General features: G+C 40.1%; 1 protein-coding gene across 1 annotated transcript in view; it reads right to left on the bottom strand.

The window, feature by feature from the left end:
* LOC129225933 (b(0,+)-type amino acid transporter 1-like) overlaps positions 1-14,074 on the bottom strand; it is a 186,343-nt gene that overhangs the window by 32,888 nt on the left and 139,381 nt on the right. Inside the window, exon 8 of the mRNA XM_054860475.1 lies at positions 3,197-3,320. Within this exon, the coding sequence (XP_054716450.1) occupies positions 3,197-3,320 (124 nt within the window). The remainder of the gene's footprint in view (positions 1-3,196; positions 3,321-14,074) is intronic.

The raw sequence follows: 14,074 nt of genomic DNA, 5'->3' as shown, positions 1-14,074 counted from the left end.
TTGCTTCCTTTTACAAAAAAGGAGGTATTGTATTCGCGAAAAACTTTTCACTCAAAAATCGACCTTAATTTCCATTTTACTCATCCCCGAATGAATATTGAGTTTTTTTTTTCGACTCGACCAGACGTGGATAAGTACCTAAGAACGTATAGACACGCGATATATCCGTAATGACGATTAACGAGTTAATTACAACGAATTTTCTCGTGACTTCTGTATGTACGTATGCATGAATGTGCGAATATGCGTCGCATAACTCAAGAACGGCATGTCCTAGAAAGTTGAAATTTGGTATGTAGACTACTAGTGGGGTCTAGTTGTGCACCTCCCCCTTTTGGTTGCATTCTTGTGTTTCTAAATAGGTCTTGGGGTCTTTTGCCCCTTTTTGGGGGGAGGATTTTGGAAATCATTGTTAATTTCGATGTAAACTCAAGTGGTGTTACAATTTGTCGGACACTTGGCGATATATCGCCAGTCTATTGGTCGCCAAGTTTTGTCGCCAACTTGGCGACAAATTTGGCTTTTTTTTTTAAGCTGTTTTAATTTGACCACTGTTGGTGATATTTAGAGAGTAAACTACTGATTCACATTAAAATTGCCAGTAATGGGGAAATGACATTAAATTGGAGTAAAAAGAAGTCATGTGATGTACACATCAGCTCTTTTTTCCTAGAATAGGGCCTTTAGCCTTTGAATTTCCAAGAAAGAGATGGGCGGGACATGCTGTCCGCGTGTACCCCGAGTCCCTCCAACCTAATATTCTAAATGCAAGACCAACTGGCAAACGTCCAAGAGGTATTAGATGGCTGAATTGTTTGGAAGAAGACTTAAAAACTATCAAATCCTTAAAATTGGAGAAGTCAGGAAAAAAATAGATCTGACTGGAAGAAACTTCTGCAAAAGTCCAAGACCCACACACAATGGGTTGTCGAGCCAGTTATGATGATGGTGATGAGAACCTTTAGTCGTGGGTGCATATGAGTTAGCGAAGCCAAGCAGCACAAAGATACTGCCCGATCCAGTTAGGGGCCTGATCTTTGGGGTACTGTCAATTGGGATAACTATGCTAAGTGGGACATCTTTATCAGTTTTTGAAAACTATGATATTTGACGCTTTACTGAACTTGAAAACCAGTTAATAGCGGTTTTGTTTCTTAGTGCAATGAAAGTACTACCAGAGCAATTAGCTGGTTTTGGGACTTAGTATAAAGCACCAAATATCATAGATTTCCAAAACCGACAAACATACACCACATGGTTACGTTTTCCCGGTTAAAGCCCTGAATCGTAGATTAAGTAGCGACACGTCCACCATCTTGGGTCTAAACGATGCTTTCGTCCCATGGATCTGCTATGTACCGCACCAGTCAAACTTCCTGCCAGACACTGTCCTCGGAGCGAATCGTTCCGAAGCGCAAGACCCCGGGTCTATGGTAAAGTAGTGTATTTTGCTTCTTTATTGTGGTTTCTTATGAAGTTCATGTTAATCCACAAACAAGAAGCAAAACACGCTACACTCCATTATAGCAGACACAGGAAGGAAGTAGCATTTAGCCCCAAGATGGCGGACGCGTCGCTACATAAGCTACGATCTATGGTTTTAGTCCCAGTTAATGGCACCCGTAGACATGACAGTAGGTCACTCCTGAAACGCATCAGAAGCACGTACGGTACATCGATGAGGTTCTGAAGCAGCTTGCGGTCCGTAATCTTTAGTTGCTGCAAAAAGTGATATTTTTGGCATGACTATGCGGGACGAATACGGCATTCGTCAGCAGACGAAAATTGATTCTTTATCTTCAGCAGTTGCAAAATGGGGAATGTCTCAGCAGGATTACGCAAAACACGGTGATATGATCCGTGTAGTAACCAGGGTTGCTGAGTCGGAGTCGGACTAATTTTGGGGTAAAAGAGTCGGAGTCGGGAGTGTAATGCTTCAAAATTCCAAGAGCCGGAGTCGATCATTCCCCCCCCCCCTCCGAGTCCTTAACTCTGCCACTGAGCCAGAGCTACATCGGAATAAGCCTGATTTAGGGGTAAAGGAATTCGAGTCGAAGGTTCTAGAACTTCAGGAGTCGGAATCAACTATTATCTTCCTGCTAGCAGACGCAAATTAAATAGTCGCCACTTCTGTGTTTTTCGTCACCATTTTTTTGCAAACGAAAAAAAAAAAGAAACTAAACAACAAATTTGCTTTTAAATCAATACAAAAACACAAAAGTTATCCTTTCAAATAAAGGTTAAGAAACATAATTACTGGAATCAGAGCTAATAATGTAATCAAGCGTTAACTATTCGAACGGGAAGTTATTCATTTCTAAGAGAAGTGTTTCGTGATTACTTAAAATTGTTATTCACACTTTTGGTCAAATTTCATTCATCCATAATTTATTAACCAAGAGAAAAACGGAGATAAAATGTCCGGAAATAGAAGGAACTAATGATAACACAGGCGGGTAGGGTAGGGGAGAGTAGTGACCGGGTGGTGAACAGTATTAATACTTAATGTCGCCACTTTAGTCGCCATGTGGCGAGTGGCGCTATCTTGGTCTTTATAACTAGGGTAATAACATTCTTGTATGATTAAAAATGAAAACTTTTCAAAAATGTATTTACTTGAGAAAAACAACATTACTTTTCGGCTCCCCTAATACTGAGGGGAGTGCACAATGGGGGGAGGGACATCTGTTGGCCCGGGCCTAAAGAGGGCTCAATATTTTTAAAATTTGGCATGAAATATAGGGGTAAACAATATGGAGGTGGCCCAGAAAAGTCATTTGGACCGTCCCCAAAATTCCTGTGCACGCCCCTGCTAATACTATTACTCAGGGGAGTGCACAATGGGGGGGGAGAGCGGGGAGGGCGCACCTGTTGGCCCAAGCCGAGGGCCCAATATTTTTAAAATTTGGCGTGAAATATAGGGGTAAATAATATGGAGGAGGCTCGGAAAAATCATTTGGACCGTCCCCAAAATTCCTGTGCACGCCCCTGCTAATACTATTACTCAGGGGAGTGCACAATGGGGGGGAGGGGACACCTGTTGGTCCGAGCCTGAAGAGGGCCCAATATTTTTAAAATTTGGCGTGAAATATAGGGGTAAACAATATGGAGGTGGCCCAGAAAAATCATTTGGACCGTCCCCAAAATTCTTGTGCTCGCCCCTGCTAATACTATGAGGTTCTAAAGATGAACTTACCACAGCTACAGCTTCAGATGCAAGGAGCTCAGATGGCGAGAGAACCGTGAGGTAGGCGATATTTGTCGCCGCGTAACACAACGTCACCATGGGAATACCAATGGAGATGGATCGGGGCAGGTTCCTGTTAATAAGAAACATTTAGCTGGACACGAAATAGCCACCATATAAGCTTTGATTAAGCTTCTACATGAAATATGAATCTAGAAATCTTATGCATTAAAAAGCGAGTGTATCAATGTATCTATCTATTTATGTCAATCTTTCTTCTTCCGAAAGTCAGAGAATTGACGATCGAACCAAGTATCGATAGATTCGAAATTCTCCGGACATAATGTTTAGGCAGTTTTTGTTTTGCTATGACTTTAATTAGAGGAGATGTAAGTTAAAGGCAAAATCACAAGAACTTTTCTGCCGCCAAAAGGAAAACTTACTCTGCCAAATCCTACACTTGGAACTTCTTTTTTCAAGGTTACGTTTTTCTAGTCTCTAAAAATTAGGGCCAATTTCTTCTAAGGCTCATTTTCTCTCTTCTATAAAAAAGCAAAAGTGAATGAATGATTCGAGTTAATCTTTATCTTTACTAATAATTAAGCTGAAAGTCTCTCTATCTGGATGTCCGGAGGATGTCTGGATCTCTGTGACGCGCATGGCGCCTAGACCGTTCGGCCGATTTTCATGAAATTTGGCACAAAGTTAGTTTGTAGCATGGGGGTGTGCACCTCGAAGCGATATTTCGAAAATTCGATGTGGTTCTTTTTCTATTCAAATTTTAAGAACAAAACTATCATAAGATGGACGAGTAAATTACGAAATTATCATAACGTGGAACCGTAACATGTGTACAAGCCAATTGGCGAGAAAATTCACCATAGATTATTTGTAAATATACAGGCGAACCAAAAGACCTTTTAATTTTTCTATTACGGGCAACGCCGTGCGGGTACCACTAGTGGTAAAGTAAAGGCACGCGGCAGATTGTTCTAGAGATGCAGCCGCGCAGAAAATTTATGTACTACTTACTAAAATTAATGCACCGCCGCATTTATCAAGAAGGGGGCGGTGTACTTTGGGGGCTTCACCCTATCGTTGGTGTACACCAATCTGCAGCATGCAACTTGTCGTGTCAGCCGCCGAAAGCGGCTAAGCTAGCTGCCTTGGCGTCTGGTTGAATTATAGAACCTAAAATCGGTTAAAATTAAGCTGAATGAAATAATAAGAATTTGATAAGTCATTTAACCAGGGCCGTAACCAGACTTTTGTTTCGGATGGGTTTTACCAAACACATTTTTCCAAATATTTATATGGTCTATCAAATTTGGTTTCATGTGTATTCTATTGATTTTTGTAACGATAGATTATCTAATTAGAGGGAAGGATGTTCTTACAAAACGCCATATTGTAACATAGTTAATAAATTTCTCAATAACTACCATAAACACAAAGTGAGTTTGTACAATTTTTCAGTCATACTAATTTCATTTCACAAATAAAATTAAAATAATAATAACAATGTTATTTTTGTCACCAAAATATAAATAAATAAAATAAATAAATAATGGAAAGCATTTCTTTGGATGAAAATTTTCGGAGGGGATTTGAACCTTATAAAACCACCCCCTTGCATACGGCCCTGATGCCCCCCCCCCACTTATAATGACAGAGTTAAAATTTTGTTGACGTAAGAGCAACCGAAACATCCAATTTAATCATCGGAGTAAATTGGAATGGCTTTTCTCGTGACGTCTGTATGTAAGTGTATATCTACATATGTTCGTGCGTATTGTTACAAATCCTGTAAATAGTAATTATTGTAGGAACGTAACCTGTAAATAGTTTCCCGTAATGAATATACAACCCCTTTTTCATTCGGCTAAATTATACGACCCCTATTTTCTTTCTTTTCATTGATAACGGTCTACTACTTTACAGAAGCGTGTGGAATATTTGAGAAATTTCTTTTCGGTGTATTTAAGCCGTTAGCGATGGATAAACAGTTAGTTTCGATTCAGATTTCGAACTGTGAGTGTGTATTAGCTCTGTTTATAGCGAGGCATTTCGCTGTGTTGTTTTCGTATTTGGAAGTAAGTACGTGTGTAAACGTTGAGTTTACGGTGTTGTGTGATAATTGCTTAATTGCTGATGAATAATTTAGCAGTTGTTGACGATCTTTCCTGTACATAGTGTAAATAAATTTCCTGTGTTTTTATCAAGAACTGTGTTTTCATTTCAAGAGAGTGAAAGTCGCACCGAATCCGTTACAGTATGAATGAATGTAGTATATACGGGCATAAGCATGTATGTCTGCGTAAGTGCGACGTGCTTGTTCGTAATTCGCAGAGGCGTAGCTAGACCCGACTTTCGGGGGGGGGTTTCTTCTTTTCTATATATATATATATATATATATATATATATATATATATATATATATATATATGTGTGTGTGTGTATATATATATGTGTGTATATATATATATATGTGTGTGTGTGTAGATATATGTGTGTGTGTGTGTAGATATACAGTCTAAGTAAAAACTTTAAGGCCAGTATAATTTTCTTTGAAAAAATGAAAATGAAATTAAAGGGATTTTAATATTATTGTATTATTAATTATTAATGTTCATTGGTAAGAAATAACGTAACAGACAGGATTTGTAAAGCATGCAATAACCAGAAAAGCAATGGTTTATTCAAAGTTAGCATTTCAGCTTGAGTAAAAACTTTAAGGCCACTAGCATTTTTAAAAAACTGCAAGTACCCATACTGTAATAAATGTCACCTCAGTTAACAAGATTGTGGAAACCCTTCAACTTGCAGTTTTGTGATTAATTTCTTCAAAGTTTTTGTCCTACTTGTGACGATATCGTAAGGTAAAAAGTTAACTGTTCAAGAAAGAGGGCAGATTGAAGCTTTTTCTTCAACAAGGATAAGTAGGCGTAATATTGCGAAAAAATAGGAAGATCGAAGACTAAAGTCAACATTTTTGTTTGATTTAAACACAATTAGGGTAAAAAAACCCAAGAAAACTTAAAGCTTTGTCCTCGTGTCGTGGAAGAAGAGTTTGGAAATTATTACATTATCTGAAAAGTACTCAACCAGGAAACTTATTTAGACGATAGGTTTAAATGTTTGTCAAAAACGATATATAACACAATTAGAAGGTGTGAAAATTTTATTAATGCTGCAAAATTGCTTAAACCTCATTTATTGAAAATGCACAATATAGAGCGTTTCAACTTTAGCTAGGAAATCATGACCTGGGATAACCAATGAATACAAATAATTTTTTCTAACGAAAAGAAGTGAAGTTTGGGTGGACCAACCGGACGGAAGTACTATTGGCATGATTTACGAAAAGAAAAAGAAATATCTTACAAGCACCAATTAGATGGAGGCTCTGTCAGAACTTAAGAGTGCTTTGCTTACAATGGTTGTGCTCAGTTGCGTTTGTTTCATGTAAAATGAACTCACAAGCATATCAAAATTTCTTCCCAAGTCATCTTTTATAAAATGCTAAATTTATTGCTGGGGAAAATTGAAAATATCAGCAAAACAATGCATCTATCCTTCCGAGTAACAGTGCAAGAAATAGACTCCAAGTAAACAATGTTGAAACTTTGAAATGACCAACTAAGTCTGCAGATCTTAACCCAATAGAGAACTTATTGGGTGACTTAGCGAGAAGAGTTTATACAGAGGAGAGACATTTTATTTCATCAATGGAACTGAAATCTACCATCGAAGATGAATGGTAAAAAATACATCCCGAATTTTGTCAAAAACTAGTTTCATTCATGAAAACAAGAATATTTGAAGTAATTTGAAAGAATGACTCCCACACAAGCTTATAAATATTTGAATTTTTGTCCTCATATGCTTTTTTCTATGTTGGCCTTAAAGATTTTACTCAGGTTCAAATATTGATCAGTAATATTTTCTGATAATGAAACACTTACAATTTTTTTTTTTTTTTTTTTTTTGTCTTTTTTACTAGTATTTAAGGTTAATAATTATCACTCATACGACGTTTTGATCCTAAGATTAAGGTGTGTCTAATTTCTCAAAAAAGTGCACTGGACTTAAAGTTTTTACTCAGACTGTATATGTGTGTGTGTGTGTGTGTGTGTGTATATATATGTGTGTGTGTATATATATGTGTGTGCGTGTATATATATTGTTACAAATTCTGTAAACAGTAATTATTGTAGGAACGTAACCTGTAAATAGTTTCCCGTAATGAATATACAACCCCTTTTTCATTCGGCTAAAGTATACGACCCCTATTTTCTTTCTTTTCATTGATAACGGTCTACTACTTTACAGAAGCGTGTGGAATATTTGAGAAATTTCTTTTCGGTGTATTTAAGCCGTTAGCGATGGATAAACAGTTAGTTTCGATTGATATTTCGAACTGAGAAGATTTTTGCTCTGTTTATAGCGAGGCATTTCGCTGTGTTGTTTTCGTATTTGGAAGTAAATACGTGTGTAAACGTTGAGTTTACGGTGTTGTGTGATAATTGCTTAATTGCTGATGAATAATTTAGCAGTTGTTGAAGATCTTTCCTGTACATAGTGTAAATAAATTTCCTGTGTTTTTATCAAGAACTGTGTCTTCATTTCAAGAAAGTGGAAGTCGCACCGAATCCGTTACAATTTGGCGCCCAACGTGGGGCTTCTTCTGGACTTTCTTGGAGTAAGTGTGACTTTGGACATTTTTTCATAAAGACTGTTTGAATTTATAGACTTTGTTTTTATGGTGATTACTCGCGCAATGGATGACCAATTAAAACAACTTCTGGAAGCAATTAATGCTGTGAAAAGTGACTTGACCGAAAGTTTGGTAGCTAATCAAGAACAATTAAAAAATGAATTGGCGGCTAATCAAGAACAATTAAAAAGTGATCTGACTGCAAGTATGTTGGCAAATCAAGACCAGTTAAAAAGCGATTTAACGGTGCTGAAAAAGGACTTAACGTCTAACCAAGAAGAAATTAAAAACGACCTTATTTCGGTAAAGACTGTGATGGAAAATAAATTTAATGACATAGAGCATCGAGTTGATGCAATTGAAGAAAAATTTGATACCGTTGAAAGCCGATTCAATGCTGTAGAAAATAAATTTGAAGATGAAGATAGAAGATTTCATCTACTTAAAGAAGAGATCTTTAAGGACGTGGAAAGGAGATAGGCGACCGCGGAAAGCAGCTCTGTACAGTTTGGCGCTCCCACATCGGTTGCTCGACCGTCCATTAAACTTGCCACATTTGATGGGAAAACTTCGTGGCAGGTTTACAAAACTCAATTCATGATAGTGGCGGAAGCGAACGGATGGGACTCTGCTACCAAGGCCTGTCATCTTGCAGCATCCCTGAGAGGTGACGCAGCGGACATTCTCCAGACCCTTCCGGACAGCCAGCGCCTGGATTTCGCCGCCCTCACATCTGCGTTGGAGCTTCGCTTCGGTGAGAAGTGCCAGAAAGATTTCAGCCGACTCCAGTTGAAATCCCGTTTCCAGAAAACTGGGGAAACCCTGCAAGAGCTTGCGGCGGACATCGAGAGACTGTCTCATCTTGCTTTTTACGACTGCCCTGCGGATGTTCGAGACAACCTGGCACTCAACTACTACATCGACGGGGTTCGAGATCCGGAAATCCAGAAAGCTCTACGGATGGCGGATGTCAAAGACCTGAATTCTGCTGTTGTGTATGCGATGAGATACGAGGCCGCCCAAGAAGCAACCCGTGTGGATCGCCATCTAATCCGGACTCAGGAAGCTGTTGAGTCTGATTCCAGGTCGTCCCACCTCGCTGAACTTGAGAGACAACTCGGTGACTTGACAAGACATCTGAGCAGCATAACAGCCCAAAAGAAACAAGAGCAGAAGTGCTGGAAATGCGGTAGTGAAGGACACCTGCGAAGGAGTTGTCCGGCTCGCCAAGCTACGCGAGGGAAGGAAATCACCACCACTAGAGCTCTGCAGATTTCCTCTTCTAGTAGTGGCAGTGATGGACTTTTCATTTACGCACATGTAAATGGGAACCCCTGCAGACTGATTGTCGACACTGGAGCCAATGTGACAATCATTAGGACAGATGTGGCTCGTGAATTTGGATTGAAACTGCTGTGGACATCGCCACGCGTAAGTCTCCAGACTGTGACAGGTGACAAAATTGAGATTGACGGTAAAGTGGACTTGGAAATAGTGTTTGGGAATGCCACCTACCATCATACGGCATTCGTCGCTAATATCACGGACCCCTTCATTCTCGGATTGGACTTTTTGAAGAAATATGACTTCACTCTCGACTTCAAGACTAATGAGCTGCACTCGATGAGAGAAGACATAGCCGTTTTCCCTGCAGAGAGTGATGTAAAATCCGCTCATCAAATAATAGCTCAAACAGATTTATCGATTCCCTCAAGGTCAGAATCATTAATACCTGGCTCCCTTGAAGAAAGCATAGTTTTCGATTTGGACTCATTGAATACCCTAACCTAAGCAATAACCTAAAAGGAGTGCTGGTAGCATTTACGCTTGTAGACCTTTCTAAGGATGTAATTCCTGTGAGAGTCGCCAACGTGAGTGAAAGGCCAAGGAATATCTGGAAAGGTGAAGTGTTAGCAACTTGTACTCCAGTAAACTGCATCATTAGAAGAATCAATTCCCCCGAGACTGTGTCTTCCGAGTCCTTGACATCGAAGTTAATTGGGAGTGCACCATTAACGAAAGACCAAAGAACTGCTGCGGAACAATTGGTGGATGACTTCAAGCATCTGTTTTCATCTACATCGGAGGATGTTGGCCGTACGAATTTAACGCAGCATAGGATCTACACTGGAGAACACCCCCCTATTAAACAGCATCCAAGACGACTACCGTTCGCCAAGAAGGAAGAGGTTGAGACCCTCCTGAAAGAGATGAAGGAGAATGATGTAATCGAACCTTCATCCAGTCCTTGGGCCTCTCCCATCGTCTTGGTCCGAAAGAAAGATGGTTCCACCAGATTTTGTGTCGATTACCGACGACTGAATGAAATCACCGAGAAAGACAGTTACCCTCTTCCACGGATCGACGACACCTTAGACACTCTTTCCGGACACAAGTGGTTTTCGACCCTGGACTTGAAGAGCGGCTACTGGCAGGTTGAGATACACCCTGATGACCGAGAGAAGACAGCGTTTACAACTGGACAAGGCTTATGGCAGTTTAAAGTGATGCCCTTCGGCCTCTGCAATGCACCAGCTACGTTCGAGCGTCTTATGGAGACAGTGTTAAGAGGACTTTCCTAAGAATCCTGTCTGGTCTACTTAGACGATATCATCATCGTGGGACGCAGCTTCGAAGAACATCTGGCAAATCTTAGGAAGGTGCTGCAAAAGCTTAAGGAAGCCAGTCTGAAGTTAAGCCCGTCCAAATGTAATTTGTTCCGCCGGGAAGTGAACTACCTTGGTCACATCATCTCTTCTGAGGGTGTACAAACCGATCCAGAGAAGGTATCTGCGGTCAGGCGTTGGAGTCGTCCCGAAAACATCCATCAGTTGCGAAGTTTCCTGGGGCTCTGCACGTACTACAGGAAGTTTGTGAAGGGTTTTTCCAACATTGCACGACCTTTGCATAAGCTGACGGAGAGCAAGCAAAAGTTTGAATGGTCCAAAGAATGCGAAGATGCATTTCTACGACTGAAGGAGGCGTTAACATCAACGCCTATCCTCGCCTATCCTCAGCCTGAAAAATCCTTCATCCTGGACACTGATGCGAGCAACGAGGGAATTGGAGCTGTTTTATCCCAAGAAATTGACGGAAATGAACATGTCATCGCTTACTGGAGCAAATGCTTATCAAAGTCGGAGCGAAATTACTGCGTCACCAGAAAGGAGTTACTGGCCATAGTGAAAGCTGTAGAACACTTCCATCATTACCTCTACGGCCGAAAATTTCTGCTTCGGACAGATCATGCCTCGTTAACTTGGCTTTTGAACTTCAAGAATCCAGACGGCCAGATAGCCAGATGGATACAGCGGCTCCAGGAATATGACATGGAGATCAAGCACCGAAAAGGGTTGTCTCACGGTAATGCTGACGCTTTATCAAGGAGACCCTGTCCTGAGAACTGCAATTATTGTTCCCGAATCGAGAAACAGTATGGAACGACTAGCCCTACCGCCTATCAGGTGACAGTGACTCCAACATCATCAGAACCTGATCCATGGAGTGATGACCAAGTTCGAAAAGATCAACTTGAAGACCCCGACATAAAACCAATTTTAGAGTTCATGGAAAGTGACAGTCGACGCCCTAGCTGGCAGGACGTTTCCATCTTCAGTCCTGCAACAAAAAGATACTGGGCTTTATGGAACTCACTCCATTTACGGAACGGCGTGCTACACCGGAAATGGGAATCTCACGACGGCAAGACATCTAGGTGGCAGTTACTACTTCCTCGATCCAGGATTTCAGATGTTCTGAAAGAAATACATAGTAGTGCGACTGGAGGACATTTTGGTGTCTTGAAAACTCTCAATAAAGTTCGGGAGCGCTTCTTCTGGAGCAAGGCGAAGGATGACGTGGAGAAGTGGTGCCATTCTTGTGACGCCTGTGCTGCTCGTAAAAGACCGAAGAAGAGAAGCAGAGGGAAGCTACATCTGTACAACGTTGGAGCTCCTTTCGAACGAATTGGGATCGACATCCTGGGTCCTCTACCAAGAACTGCTGATGGGAACAAATACATTCTTGTTTCCATCGACTACTTCACCAAATGGCCGGAAGCATATCCCATTCCAGATCAAGAGGCTACTACCGTAGCAGAGACTCTAGTCCAACATTGGATCTCGAGATACGGAACACCTTTGCAGATTCATTCCGATCAAGGGAGGAATTTCATCTCTGCTGTGTTTAAGGGCCTATGTCAAATTTTCGGAATTGAGAAAACTAGGACAACACCACTACACCCACAATCGGACGGCATGGTGGAGAGATTCAACCGCACAATCCTGAATAATCTCTCGCTTATGGTATCCAGAAATCAACAGGATTGGGACAAGAAGCTACCTTTGTTCCTGCTGGCCTACCGCAGTGCTGTCCACGAGACTACCGGATATGCCCCATCTCAGATGCTCTTCGGACGAGAGCTTCGGCTACCTTGTGATCTCGTCTTCGGTCGTCCTCCGGATGCGCCTGCATCGCCTGAGGAGTACATCCAGGATCTCCAGGCCCGGTTGGAAGACGTTCATAACTTCGCACGAGAGCGAATCAACATCGCGGCGGAGAAGATGAAGACCCGATACGACACAAGGTCTACTGGACATGAATTCAACGAAGGCGACAAGGTTTGGTTATGGAATCCCATCCGACGGAAAGGTCTTTCACCCAAATTGCAGTCGCATTGGGATGGACCCTACAAAGTCGTTAACCGACTAAATGACCTCGTAGTGAGGATCTAAAAATCACCTAATGCAAAACCTAGGGTTGTACATTATGATCGGTTAGCCCCATACTATGGCCATAGTTCACGAGTATTACGTAAACAACCATGGTTGATAACATAAAAGTTGTAGATAATTTTTGCTTTTAATGTTTAGTAATATTTCTTGTTATTATTGTGTTTTCTGTATCTGTTAGTTATTAATTAATGTGTATATTTGTAAACTTGTGATAGAAGTTTGGCACCCTTTCTGGGGATTGTACTGCCCGGGACGTGCAGTCCTTAGGAAGGGGGCAATGTTACAAATTCTGTAAATAGTAATTATTGTAGGAACGTAACCTGTAAATAGTTTCCCGTAATGAATATACAACCACTTTTTCATTCGGCTAAAGTATACGACCCCTATTTTCTTTCTTTTCATTGATAACGGTCTACTACTTTACAGAAGCGTGTGGAATATTTGAGAAATTTCTTTTCGGTGTATTTAAGCCGTTAGCGATGGATAAACAGTTAGTTTCGATTGATATTTCGAACTGAGAAGATTTTTGCTCTGTTTATAGCGAGGCATTTCGCTGTGTTGTTTTCGTATTTGGAAGTAAATACGTGTGTAAACGTTGAGTTTACGGTGTTGTGTGATAATTGCTTAATTGCTGATGAATAATTTAGCAGTTGTTGAAGATCTTTCCTGTACATAGTGTAAATAAATTTCCTGTGTTTTTATCAAGAACTGTGTCTTCATTTCAAGAAAGTGGAAGTCGCACCGAATCCGTTTCAATATGTATATGTGTATGTATATGCATATATATATATATATATATGTATGTATATATATATATATATATATACATTTTTTAGTATTAAAAAAAATAAGAGGGAGGTGAATCTTACGTACTTTGGAATGGGATGCCCCAATTCCGATACTTGTGTCAAACAAAACAAAAGCTAAGAATTTTTTATTTTTTTAATGTTGTGGAAAATTCAACTTTTTTTTTTCTTTTCCCTCCATTTAATTTAAAGTGAAATTTTCTAGCAACATCTTGTCAAAACCAGTCTATCCAAATCAGGGGGAAATCAAATATCTGATGAGCGTGTTCCGTTCACTTCAATGTGACTGCTTAATTCAGAGGCTAACACATCTACAAAAGCTGGCATCCCTGAAAGCTAATAGATACTTCCATTTCCACCTGTAAACTGGATGTTTGACTTTCAATTTCATCGGTGGTCAGACTATAAAGACTATTTTTACTAACTTGGTTTGCACTAAAAGTATGAAACAAAATAAAAAAAGACTTCTTGAAGTTTAATTCGCAAAAAATGAAATTGCTTTTCATATCGTTATATTTATATGTTGCTTTTTATGTATTTACATTTACGCTAATTCTAAAGCAGTTAATAAAATTTGAATAAAAAAGTTATTGAAGAAATATTGACGGTAGAAAGTTATTCGCTCAACATC

The sequence above is a fragment of the Uloborus diversus genome, chromosome 7, assembly GCF_026930045.1.
Source record: "Uloborus diversus isolate 005 chromosome 7, Udiv.v.3.1, whole genome shotgun sequence".
In the NCBI taxonomy this organism is placed as follows: Eukaryota; Metazoa; Arthropoda; class Arachnida; order Araneae; family Uloboridae; genus Uloborus; species Uloborus diversus.
The sequence above is the reverse complement of the archived record's forward strand: the minus strand, read 5'-3'. Positions and strand labels throughout refer to the sequence as shown.